Source organism: Bubalus bubalis, chromosome 15 (genome assembly GCF_019923935.1).
Source record: "Bubalus bubalis isolate 160015118507 breed Murrah chromosome 15, NDDB_SH_1, whole genome shotgun sequence".
NCBI lineage: Eukaryota > Metazoa > Chordata > Mammalia > Artiodactyla > Bovidae > Bubalus > Bubalus bubalis.
The window spans coordinates 22,968,048-22,983,700 of NC_059171.1; the positions used below are offsets into that span (position 1 = coordinate 22,968,048).

At 36.5% G+C, this 15,653-nt stretch overlaps 1 protein-coding gene across 1 annotated transcript in view; it reads left to right on the forward strand.

The window, feature by feature from the left end:
• Positions 1-15,653, forward strand: part of ZFPM2 (zinc finger protein, FOG family member 2) — a 538,352-nt gene that overhangs the window by 114,780 nt on the left and 407,919 nt on the right. The window contains exon 3 of the mRNA XM_045162789.1: positions 15,518-15,619. Coding sequence (XP_045018724.1) covers positions 15,518-15,619 — 102 coding nt within the window. The remainder of the gene's footprint in view (positions 1-15,517; positions 15,620-15,653) is intronic.

Here is a 15,653-nt window from a genome sequence, read left to right on the forward strand (position 1 = left end):
TGAGAAGCAACAGGCAGTATTAAAGCATTTGCCCTTCCATTGCCTGATGGGATAATCTTTACCTCTGGTAGTGCTAAACGTAGAATGTGGAAAGCTGCCGTATGATGAATTTAATTATAGTAATATAGTCAGTCACTTTTTTTGTTGTTCTTAAAAGGTCAAGTAAAAATAAGTGAATGTGTTATACCAGTGAAGCAAATACTGATAACGAATGCAGATTGCTGTTTCAGCGTCTTTCAGTAGTTCAATGAGATTCCAGAGATTGGCACTGAGTCTACACACCAATTATAATAATTATAATAATGGTAATTACACCTTCCATTTGGTGACTGCTCCTGAAAGTCAGGAGTCCTGCTGTATATATATCGTTTCTAATCAACTTACTGTCCTGCAGGGTGGATGTTGTTTTTACCTGCAACTTCCAAAGCTTCAGTAACTTGGCCAAAGTCACACAATTACCAAAGGTTAATACCAGGTTCAAACCTAGTGATGGTAGTTATAAAGATAGAGAGCTAATTTTGTTTCCTGATGTCCATCATTATATGATCCTTATAGAAGGAGATGAGCACATCAGACGAAGCCTGGACATGTGAAGCGTTAAACTCACTTTTTCAAGGTATTTTTAATACTTATTAGACATGATGTGTCAGTCAAGATAAGGGCATATGTAAATACAAGAAACTTAAAAATGGTAAATAAATACTTCAGGGGAGTGTTTCAAAGATTTCTATTCTTTTGGTCCTCCCTTAAAGACTCTGTCCATATAAACCAATTTGCAGTAAGTAGAGTTGGCATTTCAGGAAAATGAGAGGGCTATATTGAAAGCTCTTTAGACTCATTATATTAACTGGATGATTGTTACTCTGATTTGGTGGCATGAAATAAGCCACCATTTCTCATTGTTTGTTTCTTGTGAAGTTGTTTTCAAGTAATTCAAAAGACTGGGCACAAACCAAAATGTGTGTGCTTGGGCAGAAGTCAGTAATAAATAGCAATAATGTTTACAAATCTATCAAAACTATTTGAATAGGAATTTCAGCCCTGTAAAAATCTTTGCAAAGTGAACTCTTTAAAACAGTTTGACCTTAACATAAAATAAGGCCAAATAAAAAGCGGAGAAAGGAAGGAAGGAAGAGGAGAAGAGAGCATTGTTTGCAGGGAAAGCTCAGGCCACTGTGAAAACTTTTCACTTTTCTGAAGGAAATGCAGTGCAGCAGATGGTAAGAGTGGAAGTGAGATAAACATAGGAACTGGAAAAATAAGCAATACATTCTAACAGGTTCTGTATCAAAGATCTGGAGAAGTAGAAAGATTAGACAAGAAACTGTTCTGAAACTTGACAGTAGCTGTATCTTACCAAGTCTTAAATGCACATAGCAGAGATGGAAAGTGGAATTGCACAGACAGTAGGCTGTGATTATATTTTTCTGACAGTGAGAAGGGAAGGTCTCTTTAAGTATTATTTTTAAAGATAGAGATTTATCTAGGTGGAAATCTGTAGTATAGATGTATAAAACACTTCACTTCTTGGCTACCTGATTAACAATGGGATTTGATGAAGCCTTTGTTCTTGCTGTAGCATTAGCACAAGACACTGTAGTTTGGGTCTTAGATAATCTTTTCTTTTATTTATTTTTTTTCCAATTCTTATTATGATCCAGGCTAGTTAACTGATACTGAAATCTATGTTACCTGTTTCTGGTTATGGAAGTGTTGGTATGTATAAGTGCCTGTAAGTGACCACATGTATACAGAGGCAGGAAGGGAAATATATAAAAGAATGTTTTTATTTCTTAAAGATGAAGTCATCTAGTAAAGGAAGGAAAACATATCTACAAGTGAGAAAAGGGAAGATATGTATAAAGAGTGGAGGAAATGTTAAGTTTGGGCTGGTTAAGGAAGCATCGTAGTCATTCTTAAGCTTCCTATGACATTGCACGTCATTCCAATATGGAAACTGATTCACCAGCAAGGATCTGCCTCATTTAAGCCTGTGTTCTGTGCTCCTGTATCTTGACCTAGTGACTGACAGTGAAAGAGAATACCACAATACAGTAACTCAACAAGAAATAGTTCTATACAAATATAATGTTACTGACAATAAGAAAACAGGCTAGTATCCTAAGGGAAACCCAATTTTTATGAAAAAAAATGATGTTTTCTCTATAATACTGTCAGTTTGTGTTGGGGAACTTTTTAAGGTGCCCCCCCCTCCAAATCAGATCATTAGTAAAAGGAATGGATTTTGACAGTTTATGTAAAATGCATACCTTATCTTCATATTTATTGCCAAAATATTAAATCTACTCATTCACCTTTTAAATTTATTTATCAATTGTTTAGTTAGTTTGATGTGGTGTAACATAGCTTCAGAATTCCTCATTTCCGTCCAAGGCCCTGCACCTAATGTTGTAATTACAACTTTACATTCTTCTTTTAAGGAGAGGCCTCTCCAATTGAATAAGCTTTAGGCCCCACAAGGCCTGAATCAACCTCTGTTAGTACCTTCAGTAAATATGGGTGATCTCATAGAAGACAGCAATGATCAAGAATGTTGTTTGCTTTCAACTTGGTAATTTTTGAAAAGCCTTGAATAAGATTCCTAAAATTTCTTGGCATTTATAGTAGATATCTCAATTTCAAATCTGCTATCATTCTAGGATAGGTTGCCCTGAGCATAAAGAGAGTATAAATACTCATGCAAACACAAAACATTCTCCCATGTTTCTGAAAATCTAGGCAATGCTCTGGATGCTATCTCTGTTTTCCTTGTGTTATCAGCAGCCAAGGACCTTTTGCTGGCCCTGAGGGAGGAGATGCTGTGGGAAGACCTTGTGGTAAAAGGAGTTTGAATGGATCACTTGATAACATGGCTTCCCGGGTGGCTCAGACAGTTAAGAGTCTGCCTGAAATTCAGGAGACCTGGGTTCAATCCCTGGGTTGGGAAGATCCCCTAGAGAAAAGAACAGCTACCCACTCCAGTATTCTGGCCTGGAGAATTCCATGGGCAGAGGAGCCTGGCAGGCTACAGTCCATGGGGTGGCAAAGAGTTGGACACGACTGAGAGACTTTGACTTCGCTTGATAACACACTGGGACTATGCCTAGTTGTGGAAGCTGATTATGGATTTGAGTTTGGAGAAGGCTGATGTAACCTAGCATACTTCCCCACCTCCCCAGATATGGAAACTTCATCAGGATTACATTCAGCTGTAATAGGTTCCTGAAAGTTTCCCAGGACTCTTCCACTTATAATCCATTGTCGGGAATTTATTTTTAGCTTAAGGAGTGGTCCACCTCATGAAAAGAGAGGGTGGGAATGTGTTACTCATTATCAGGTGACCACTTACCCACCTGTAAGTTCTGTTACTGTGGAGCATTTTCGGCTTCAAAGGGCATTGTTTTTGTCTTTGCTTGATTATTGGGATAATGAATAACTCAAAGCATTGTGGAAGTCAATTCTTACCACATGCATGTTTTTTTCCAATCCAGTAAATATTTATTGAACACTTCCTGTATCAGACATTTTGGGCCATGCTGTGATTACTATGTGAGTAAATGCAGGGAAGATCTTGGCTATTCTAGAATTTACATTCTAGTGAGGAAGCAGACATTAATAAAATAATCACAGAAGTGGTACATGGTGGCTTGAAAGAGTGAGGAAGGTTAAAGTGTTCTTAAGAATGTGACACTTTAGGTGCTATCTAATACTAAATTAATTATGTAAAAAGAAGTAATAGGGTTCCAAGTAGAGGGGCAGCATGGCAAGAGACTAGTGAGCATGCAGATTGTGGTGGAACCACAGTGGGACTTGACCCAGAAGAGAGACGTATGGGCCAGAGAGATCAGGAAGAACAATGATCATAGGGTGAAGGACAGGAAATAATGAGAGGAAGCATAAGACAGGGAGATAAATACTTTGAAGCATTACAGGCAAATCTGAGCTTCCCATAAACATGGTAGAGAGAGAAAATGTAAGAGTAAAATATATATGATTTCAGTGGTCATGCGGTAGAAAAAAACAGGGTTTATCAGAAGAAATAAATGTTATCCCCTATTTGTGAGCTCTGAGAGTCATTTATCATCATTAGGGTATTTGAACTACTGTTGGATAAAGGGCATTCAGATAGGGACCAAAGTTTTTGTTAGCTGCTGTCCCACAAATGCATTCTCCATTGGTCTTGGCTTTTTGGATGTGTGGCGTGAGTAAAGTCTTAATTATAATAAGTAAATTATATTGTGGCGATGGAACACAGTGGTAATGAGTGATTGCTTATGACTCGTATTCCTACATGGATTATGAGAAAGGAGAAGCCTCTCTGGAGTGAATTGTTAAACAGGAAAGAATAAACAATTAGATTGTAAGGAAAACGGTATTCAAAGAGCATACCTTTCTCAGATTGGTTTGATCTTTCTGTGTAGACTAGGTTTACTTGTTAGGGAGACAGTTTTAGAGACTGTGAGCTTTGGTTTTACTTTCTGTTGTTGACAGTGATGGTGATGGTGATGTTGGTGATGATGATAATTTCCTAAAGGGAATGCTGGTTTGAGCTTGAAGACTGAGGCCAGAAAACTGAAAGCTAATGGTTTCTTGATGGCCGAACAACAGATCCCTGAATAGGTCAATTACAGTTCAGAGTATTATCATTTACAGACCATCAGGCCTTACTCTGTCTCCTCTTTGGAACAAGAAATGGCTTAATTTTGTAGACTCCTCTTCTGAACGGAACATAGTAGTTGCAGCGGCTTTTCCTTTTAGTTGCAGTGATGTTGTTGTTGTTGTTGTTGTTGCTTTGATTGGTTTGGTTTGAGGGGAAGCAGGGGAAGAGAAAATAAAACTTATTTAAGCATAAACTTTGAAATATGTCTTTCAGAAATGTCTTTTAAAGTAAGATGCCTCCCCCACTTGCTTGTAAATGTTCTTGTGAGAAATAATGAGGAGTGAAATTTCTTGAATGATACAGTGCTGAGTATTTGCCTTATTTTATCTCATGTGGAAATTTCCCTTATGTTCCAAATCTTAAGTAAACTTAAACTTTTCACATACAGGCTGATACTGATGTCAGGAATAAATATTCAGGACTGTAGAAAGAGTTTATAAACCACTGTTCTTTCTTCCTAAGTTATCAATAATTTCAATGTGACTTTTATTTGATATAGTTACCATGCTGTTGCTGCTGCTAAGTCGCTTCAGTCGTGTCCGACTCTGTGCGACCCCATAGACGGCAGCCCACCAGGCTCCCCCGTCCCTGGGATTCTCCAGGCAAGAACAATGGAGTGGGCTGCCATTTCCTTCTCCAATGCATGAAAGTGAAAAGTGAAAGTGAAGTCGCTCAGTCGTGTCCAACCCTCAGCAGCCCCATGGACTGCAGCCTTCCAGGCTCCTCCATCCATGGGATTTTCCAGGCAAGAGTACTGGAGTGGGGTGCCATTGCCTTCTCCAATAGTTACCATAAACAGTATTTTCAACAATCTTCCCTTACTAGCTATAATAAAATGCCACAGATATTACAGTAGTCATCTGTTGACTGTAGAGACTGAGTTTCTTTTCAGAATAACAGACCTAGCCCTGGACCATTGTTATCAAACATTTAAGGATTGTTTCCTGATCTGGAGTCTAAAAATTTATAATCAAATAAATGTGGATTCTGTTTTTTGATCTGTTTGATTCATACTCTGAGGTATGAAAAAGGCTATTATATAAGTTAGAAGGAAATAACATGCATTTAAAAATGTTTGTGTACTGAATATAACTATCCAGAACACAGCAAAATCCTACATTTTCTTATATATTTATAGTAAGTCAAGGGGGACTTGAGACAGGCATGATTATAGGGATCCACAGAATAATGGATGTACTCTATTCAAACCATTGAAATGTTTAGATTTTATTTTTAGACATTAGCAAAAAAAAGGGCAACAATTGAATGTTTTTATTTTTTGTCTCTGGAGATGTAACAGTGTCTGTAATTTGGCAGTGTAGAGTTAATTTAACATGACACCTCTGTTTGGATAATCTATAACCAAACAATTGTTTTAAGCCAAACAACATTGTGGAGGCTATTAGGCAAAGCAAACACAAACTGAATCTTAAACTTAAATGTCCTCGCCCTTCAATACAAGCCGCAGTTTTCTGTTTTTGACTGTTACAGTCCTTTAACCAAAGCTATCTTGTCTGATGATAAAACCATAAGTGTATGAAGCTCACACATTTTTCATCTCTTTTATGACCTTATCTTTCATGAGCGGCTTCTGTGAAGGTATCCTAACTATAGGAAGCACCTGGAAAACATATGTGATATCTATTCTCTGATAAGCAGTTGTGAACAAGAAAGTAGATCTGTCACTTCTGAACTGTTCATTGTTAAAAAATACTTTGATGATTTAGCTGATTGCAAAATACATTATAGGGATGACTAACAGCTACAGTAACACTCCTAGTCAAGAAAGTTCAATAGTTTCATTGTACAAGAATTTCTATAAGAGGTTAATATTGATAGGAACTACATGGATTAAAAGAGCAGGATTGAGAAAGGCTGTTTGCCTGCATGACTGCTTTCAAACACTGCTGCTATTTTGTGCAGAAAAAGTGACTGCCTCAGAACGTGGCGAGTCTTTAATTTCTACAGGAATGTCTAACTTTCAGTGAAAAGATATTTATTTATGTTTTGAAATGATTTTTGCCTTGCAAATAGAGCCTCTGCTTTTACCAGCTTGCCAACAATACCTAATATGGAATGAAAAGGCACTGTTTCGTATGTTCCAAAGACTATATTCTAGTGCATTTCCCTGAGTCATTTGTGGTATGTTTTATAGTGCTCAATAACACCTTCAATTTCCTCCTATAGGGCTTTCACTGATTCTGAAAACTAAACTAAGAAAAATGGAAGGGCCCACAAAATATGTATGATATCTTTTAAAAGAGCAACAAAAGAGTTTAGTCTTGCAATGGAAAACCATTAACTGCATAGCCATAATTTCAGAAATATTGTAGATTTTGTTACCATTTGACATTTATTCCATTTCATCATTTTATGAATTGGTCTCTGATGTATGTAGTGGTTATCCCATTAAATGTGTTTGTGCTTTGCTAAAAATATGCTGAAATTTCTATTTAAAAGCATGTGAATAAAGAATTTAGCAAGTAAATGAATGGATATCAAATGGATTTCTAGCTCTTTCTATAATACTCATCCTAACATCCTTTTCTCTCCCTTTCCTCTTCCTACCAACAAAGCTTTTGAAGCAGTATCTGAACAAATTTGTCATTATCTTAGCTATTAATTATTCATGCCATTTTTTTCATAAGCTGCTCTAGAGTGCTGCTTTCAAACATATAAGAATCAAAAATGGATAAAAGTTAAAAAAAAAAAGATGGTCAATGAAGTCATTCCCATTCAAATCAAGAAGAGGCTAAAATTGGGTTAATATCAAAATAAAGTTCTATTTATAAATTTTCCATGAGAATAAATATTGATAGGAAAGAGGCAAGTCTCTATTGTGAGGGGAAAATACTGTTTCTTAAAGTAATTTAGAGATTTCATATTCGATTAAATTATTTTTTAATCATTTCATTTTTCATTAGTAAAAAGATTAAAAATGAATTAGATGAAAACATTACCATAAAAATGAGAGCTGGTTTCCTGAAATAAACTTAAATGATGAAGTGTTTAAAAGTTGAAAAATGTGACATATCTTAGTTATTAAATAGTGCTGAAAGCAATTAATTAGTAAATGTAATGATATTGCAATAGGTTATGCTAAAAAGTATAAAACCAAAATCTAATTTTCTAACTGCACAGTGAGCAATGGTTATTGATTAAGCATTTCTGTATAATTTGGTTTTAGCAAATTCTAAGTAAATAGTACACCTAAAATAAAAATGAAGAAACAAGGCTTATATATGATGAGGAGAAAGCAGCTATCTTATCACATCTTGCTGTCTTTGTTGTTAGACCTCCATTCAACTATAATATCCTAATGGGTCTGGAATATGGTCTTTGGAATTGGACTGACCTGGAATCAATTCTTGGCTCTGCTACTTAACAGCAGTGTGCTTGGGCATCTTCTCACATATCTGCCTATTGGTTTACTCTTCTGAAATATAGGGATAATAATGCATGGCAGAGTTGTTGATGTGATATGATGTTCATTTAACTAGTTTTGTGTGGTGCCTAAGAAATAGTAGCCATGTTTAAGTTCCATACAGAATCTGAACTTTGTCACATTATCTCTTCTTTATTCATCTTTATGATTTCAGTATTTGGCACATAGCAGACATTGAAATAAATATAAATTTAATTCTGACCCATTTTGTTTTCTATATCTAAATATTAATATATCATTTCATATGATACTGTTATGCTTTTGGTCATTTTTACATTTTGGGGTTCTTTAAGAAAACACAAGTAATTAGTCAATGACTTATTCTTCTCACTCAGGATTTATTTTTATTAATGTAATGCATATTGTATATTTAATCAGTTTCATAAATGGTTTAAAATAATTGTAAAATGTAATTTCTTTAAATCTGTTAATTGTGTACTACCAGCTATTTTGAGTGCTTCTTTACTGAATAATCTGCAGTATTTATTTTCAGTCGTTTTCTAATTATATGTGCTGCATAATGAAACAAATTAGATCAAATTGTTCCATGAATCAGGATTATCAATACTGAGTATTGCTGCAGATGTTGGCCCAAGTTGAAATCTAAGCTCTACAGTTTTGATTTGGCAGTTAAGTGACATTTAATGAAGGCATTTTATTATATGAAATTACTAGTTCAATCAAGCCCTTAATAGTTGAATGATAATATTTTCATTTTGAGTGATTTACTAAAGTTCTATGTGTATCAAATGTCTGCTGAGATTTGTAGTCATCCTGCCATCTTCTTTTCCTAGTAGTTACTGATGAAAATGATCATGGGTAAATTTGGCCCATACTGAATGAGGGAAAGGACTTCATTCAATCAACCATCAAACAGTAGGAATATTTCATGAATTGTCTCTTGTTAGCATCTTAAAACTCTCTCTGGATCCTATTTTTTGCATCACTGAAATGTCTTTAGTTTCACCACCTTCAAGATACCATTTTTCCTGCACAATAACTTAGCTGCTGCTGCTGCTAAGTCACTCAGTCGTGTCCGACTCTGTGCGACCCCATACATGGCAGCCCACTAGGCTCTGCCGTCCCTGGGATTCTCCAGGCAAGACACTGGAGTGGGTTTCCATTTCCTTCTCCGATAATCTTTTTCTTTGGGGAAATGGTTCTCATTTTAATCTGAAAAAAAAAAAATGGTTTTTAGACATGGAGCCCCTGGACGTGAAACCTACAGAGTTCAGATTCATTTAAGATTATGCCTCCAAATTTCAGATATTTTATTGGTTCCTTTTCTGGGAAGCTTCCACGACACCAAGTTTTCATTAAATGTCATGCCTCTGTGCTTCCGTCACCATGGACTGCTCCCGTGAAATCATTAATCGCATGAGGTTGCAGTCTGTTCATTTGTCTCTGTCCTAATCTACAGGTTGTATGAGAGAAGGAACTATCTTTGTTTTTGTATTCTTAGTGCTCAGAGACTCAAAAGTAGTCTTTTAATCAGCTAACTAAGAATGCTTTATATCACTTCTGTCTAACAAAAACAGACATCCATAAATCTAAGTCAATTCTTTTAACTTCTAAGTGTTGTGATTACTCTTCAATATATTCTTCCACACATACTTGGTTCTCACTGTATTTCTGAATACTTTTCCTTCCAAATATGTAATTTGCCAAATAAAGTATTTTAGAGTAGACTTAATTCCAATCTCACAAAAAATTTAGTGAAGCGATGTCTGGGATGTGAGTTAGATTGTTATTACAGATTAAGTGAGGGAAAACTCAAGGACCACAGGTCTGACAAAGTGTGTTCATAGAAAATAAGTATGTGTTCATTACTGTATTTGTGTTACATGATCATGTCAGTTCCCCAGTGCTTCTCCATCTTCAACAGGAAGGTAGAACTTCAAAATTAATTAGAAGGTTCTCCATGGTCAATGTCAGTTCATGCTTTTGGTCTCTGAATTTCTATATCTTATGTGATCTCACTTGGAATTATTCGTGTACTACCCTGGTTATTTTTGTCAGTGGCAACCTCTTTTATGCATGTGGCGTGTCTCCTTAACTAGATTATATGGTTCTTAAGAGAAAACTTCTTTTTGTTTTTCATATATTTCATTGCATCTTCAAATATATGCCTTGTCAATGTTAATTACTGACTTAATTTTGCATAGCACAGTGTTTTCAACAATTAAAATGTAATAGTAAAAGTCAGGAAGATTTACTTCTCTCTGTGTACATACAATGATATGAATAATAACTGAATATAATACTTAACTTATCCAAGTAGTTCTGATGAAAATTTTACGCTCTGTTCTCTGGGTCCTTGGATGTGTGATTTTTAACAGTGTAGTCTCATGCTTACTTTTTTATCCATCTCTCTATGACTAAAATTCAACTATTTAAAGGTATATGTGTTCTTTCTTCAACTAGTGGGATGGGGAGAGAGGGTAGGGAGGCAAGAAAGGATGTTTTTGAAAGAATGCCAAACTGATAGGAGACTCAAATTTAACCCCTAACCTTTTACAAACTGCTGATTTGGGTGGTCTTCATGATGCCTCTCTGTGCTCTCCCATAGCCCTACTGTTCTGCTTGTTAGGGGAAGGAGATGGCTGGGAAGCACTTATTGCTGAAACATGAGAAGGCTTAGGGAAGATTCCTTATGTGGAAATAAATGTTGTAGCTCTAAGACTATAGATAAGTCACCCTATCTGTACATCAACTTCCTGATGGGTGAACTTGTCTCATTTGGGTTACATGTTCTCCAGAGTCCTCTGTGATGCTCACATCCCTGTTTCAAGATCACAAGATATGAGAAAAGTGCTTAGAAGGAATGGATGTTGTTTAAAATATATAGGTTGATGCTCTAGTCTTCACTGTTGGTGGAGGGGGGGCATTTTCCTTTGTAGACTCCTCTGCATCCGTGCCTGGAGTTAAACTTCCATTCAGTCTGTGGAAAAGCCAGGAAAAGGTCACTCACCTAGGTGGTAGATTCTAGTGTGAATTATAGTCCCCATGAAAAACAGAGCATTGGTAAAGTCAGTATCAGTTCAGTTGCTCAGTTGTGTCTGATTCTTTACGACCCCATGGACTGCAGTAGCCAGACTTCCCTGTCCATCACCAACTCCGGGAGCTTGCTCAAACTCATGTCCATTGAGTTGGTGATGCCATCCTACGATCTCATCCTCTGTCGTCCCCTTCTCCTCCTGCCTTCAATCTTTCCCAGAATCAGGATCTTTCTGAATGAGTCAGTTCTTTGCATCAGGTGGCCAAAGTATTACTGGAGCTTCAACTTCGGTATCAGCCGTTCCAGTGAATATTCAGGACTGATTTCTTTTTTTTTTTTTAATTTTATTTTATTTTTAAGCTTTGCAATATTGTATTGGTTTTGCCAAATATTGAAATGAATCTGCCGCAGGTATACGTGTGTTCCCCATCCTGAACCCTCCTCCCTCCTCCCTCCCCATACCATCCCTCTGGGTCATCCCAGTGCACCAGCCCCAAGCATCCAGTATCATGCATCGAACCTGGACTGGCGACTCGTTTCATACATGATATTATACATGTTTCAATGCCATTCTCCCAAATCTTCCCACCTTCTCCCTCTCCCACAGAGTCCATAAGACTGTTCTATACCTCAGTGTCTCTTTTGCTGTCTTGTATACAGGGTTATTGTTACCATCTTTCTAAATTCCATATATATGCATTAGTATACTGTATTGGTGTTTTTCTTTCTGGCTTACTTCACTCTGTATAATAGGCTCCAGTTTCATCCACCTCATTAGAACTGATTCAAATGTATTCTTTTTAATGGCTGAGTAATACTCCATTATGTATATGTACCATAGCTTTCTTATCCATTCATCTGCTGATGGACATCTAGGTTGCTTCCATGTTCTGGCTATTATAAACAGTGCTGTGATGAACATTGGGGTACACGTGTCTCTTTCCCTTCTGGTTTCCTCAGTGTGTATGCCCAGCAGTGGGATTGCTGGATCATAAGGCAGTTCTATTTCCAGTTTTTTAAGGAATCTCCACACTGTTCTCCATAGTGGCTGTACTAGTTTGCATTCCTACCAACAGTGTAAGAGGGTTCCCTTTTCTCCACGCCCTCTCCAGCATTTATTACTTGTAGACGTTTGGATTGCAGCCATTCTGACTGGTGTGAAATGGTACCTCATAGTGGTTTTGATTTGCATTTCTCTGATAATGAGTGATGTTGAGCATCTTTTCATGTGTTTGTTAGCCATCTGTATGTCTTCTTTGGAGAAATGTCTATTTAGTTCTTTGGCCCATTTTTTGATTGGGTCATTTATTTTTCTGGAGTTGAGCTGTAGGAGTTGCTTGTATATTTTTGAGATTAGTTGTTTGTCAGTTGCTTCATTTGCTATTATTTTCTCCCATTCTGAAGGCTGCCTTTTCACCTTGCTAATAGTTTCCTTTGTTGTGCAGAAGCTTTTAAGTTTAATTAGGTCCCATTTGTTTATTTTTGCTTTTATTTCCAATATTCTGGGAGGTGGGTCATAGAGGATCCTGCTGTGATGTATATCGGAGAGTGTTTTGCCCATGTTCTCCTCTAGGAGTTTTATAGTTTCTGGTCTTACGTTGAGATCTTTAATCCATTTTGAGTTTATTTTTGTGTATAGTGTTAGAAAGTGTTCTAGTTTCATTCTTCTGCAAGTGGTTGACCAGTTTTCCCAGCACCACTTGTTAAAGAGATTGTCTTTAATGCATTGTATATTCTTGCCTCCTTTGTCAAAGATAAGGTGTCCATATGTGCATGGATTTATCTCTGGGCTTTCTATTTTGTTCCATTGATCTATATTTCTGTCTTTGTGCCAGTACCATACTGTCTTGATAACTGTGGCTTTGTTGTAGAGCCTGAAGTCAGGTAGGTTGATTCCTCCAGTTCCATTCTTCTTTCTCAAGATAGCTTTGGCTATTCGAGGTTTTTTGTATTTCCATACAAATTGGGAAATTATTTGTTCTAGCTCTGTGAAGAATACTGTTGGTAGCTTGATAGGGATTGCATTGAATCTATAAATTGCTTTGGGTAGTATACTCATTTTCACTATATTGATTCTTCCAATCCATGAACATGGTATATTTCTCCATCTATTAGTGCAGGACTGATTTCCTTTACGACTGACTGGTTTGATCTCCTTAAAGTCCAAGGGACTCTCAAGAATCTTCTCCAACACCACAGTTCAAAAGCATCAATTCTTCAGCGCTCAGCTTTCCCTAAACTGGGTCAGACATCCCTGGTGGCACTCCAGAAGATTTGGTAGTACAGGATATTGTTTTAAGTAACATTGACTTAGTTGGTAACAAAGTTTTCGGGTTTCTTAAATTCCTCCAGTATACTAAAAGGCCATGGAGCCTCCTCGTGTGTAGAGGCTGAGAACCAGTCCTATTTGTGTCTGAGAAGTGAGAGCTGGTCTCTAACCCTGATCTCCCAATTGGCTGGTGCATCTGTGTTCTATGTGACCTACAGAAAAAAGGAGCACAGAAGGTTCAAATTGTTACCTTACTATTGAGCCTTTGTACATATATTTCTTATGGCTCGTGGACCATGTCTTGCACCTCACTATTTATGAACTTGCTCTCTATAATGAGTCTTATATTCCTTTCAAAAAGGTATTTTTCCATATATATCCTACCATGCCTACCATAGTTTCTTAAACCTGGTAGATGCTCAATAAACATTTTCTGGAGAGATTTCATTTTGATAATCTAGAAAAGAAAAGATGACTCACTTTTCAAAGAGCCTTCAATTCCAGGCATGGAGTTTGGTGGTATGCTGCTGCTGCTAAGTCGCTTCAGTTGTGTCCGACTCTGTGCGACCCCATAGATGGCAGCCCACCAGGCTCCCCCGTCCCTGGGATTCTCCAGGCAAGAACACTGGAGTGGGTTGCCATTTCCTTCTCCAATGAATGAAAGTGAAAAGTCAAAGTGAAGTCGCTCATTCGTGTCTGACTCCTAGCGACCCCATGGACTGCAGCCCACCAGGCTCCTCCGTCCATAGGATTTTCCAGGCAAGAGTACTGGAGTGGGGTGCCACTGCCTTCTCCTTGGTGGGATGGGTATGTGTTTTATTCTTTGTTACCCACCAGAGGCAGCCCTCCTCTATCAGGGAAATTAAGTTCAGCAGAGCTGTCACTGGATTTCTGCATTGTATTTCTTTACTTTTTTTGACTTTTTAAAATGATTTATTTTTGTGAAGCTATATATAGAAGTGAATGTAAAATTTATGGAGTTTAAACTTCAAAACTCACATTAACATCACACTACTGTCATTGTAATAATAATTGTTTCCTGAAAATTTTGTATTTTCTAGGTTACTGTGAAAGATTTTTAAAATTCAATGTATAATTTATAACAATATAAATATTTAAGTACTATTAATATTAGAGATTTAACAATTGTGTGAAAAACAGTTATTGAATGCTTCAAAGGGCAAGCAATTTGACTTTAAAAATTTAGCATTATTAGATTCAAGGTTTCCTTTCCCTGTTTTTAATTTATATTCTTCATTTTTGTCATCACATCACATTTTCTTGTTATTCTGTTTTCTGACTTCTGTTATCCTTACAAATAGGAATATTTGTATTATTGTTTGCACTGTATTAAAGTCAGTTGTTTTTGTTTAAAGCAGCAGTACTTTGTTACATTATCATTTAAAATGAAGACACTTAAAAAATCAGACTTTTTGCTTTTAAAATGTGGTTACGTTAGTAGGTTTCTCATTCTTTGCCGTAAGTATACTTTTGCTCAAAGTATATTACATCATTTTTCTTTTTTATGTGAAATGAAGACATGATTTTGAAACTAGCTGTACTTACTCAAGAACAAATATAGGTTTATAGCTTCCTACATTGTGAAGACTTGTGTGACTGGCTCATCTTATATGATAATCATTCAGTTATGACCTTTTTATACCCATTTTAAAAATAAATACAAACACATTTTAGTAAGCTTAATGATGGAGAAAAAGAAAATCTTCAAAATAACTCACTTTCAACCCAAACACAAATATGTCTTCCCTGCTGCATCTTGCCTTTATAGAAATGTAATTTGGAAATAAGCAAGTTAGTTTTCTGTATTGAAAACAGTATAAAGAATACATACAGATTTTAATTTTCTTCTTGAATAATACTAATAATTCCAAATGAAAAATTTTATGGAAATGTTTTTAGTATTTATAGCAGTTTATTTATTTATGACTAATGTTGATTTTATTTATTATAAACCCATAATAGTTATCAAAATGATTAATCATAGACCTGTGTTCAGTATAATGATCATGTATGTAACAATTATATAATTAGACATATGTTAAGGACATCCCTGTAGGAGGATTTGAATGTCAAATAGAGGGCTTTAATCACGTCTCCTTCTCTTCGTATGTTGGTGTTTTCCAGGTGATGATGAAGGAGTCCAAGAGACAGCAGAATCAGATGGGGACACGCAGTCAGAGAAACCAGGGCAACCTGCAGTTGAGACAGACGACTGGGATGGACCAGGTAGGACAAAAATGTAAAATTGACCATCTGTTGC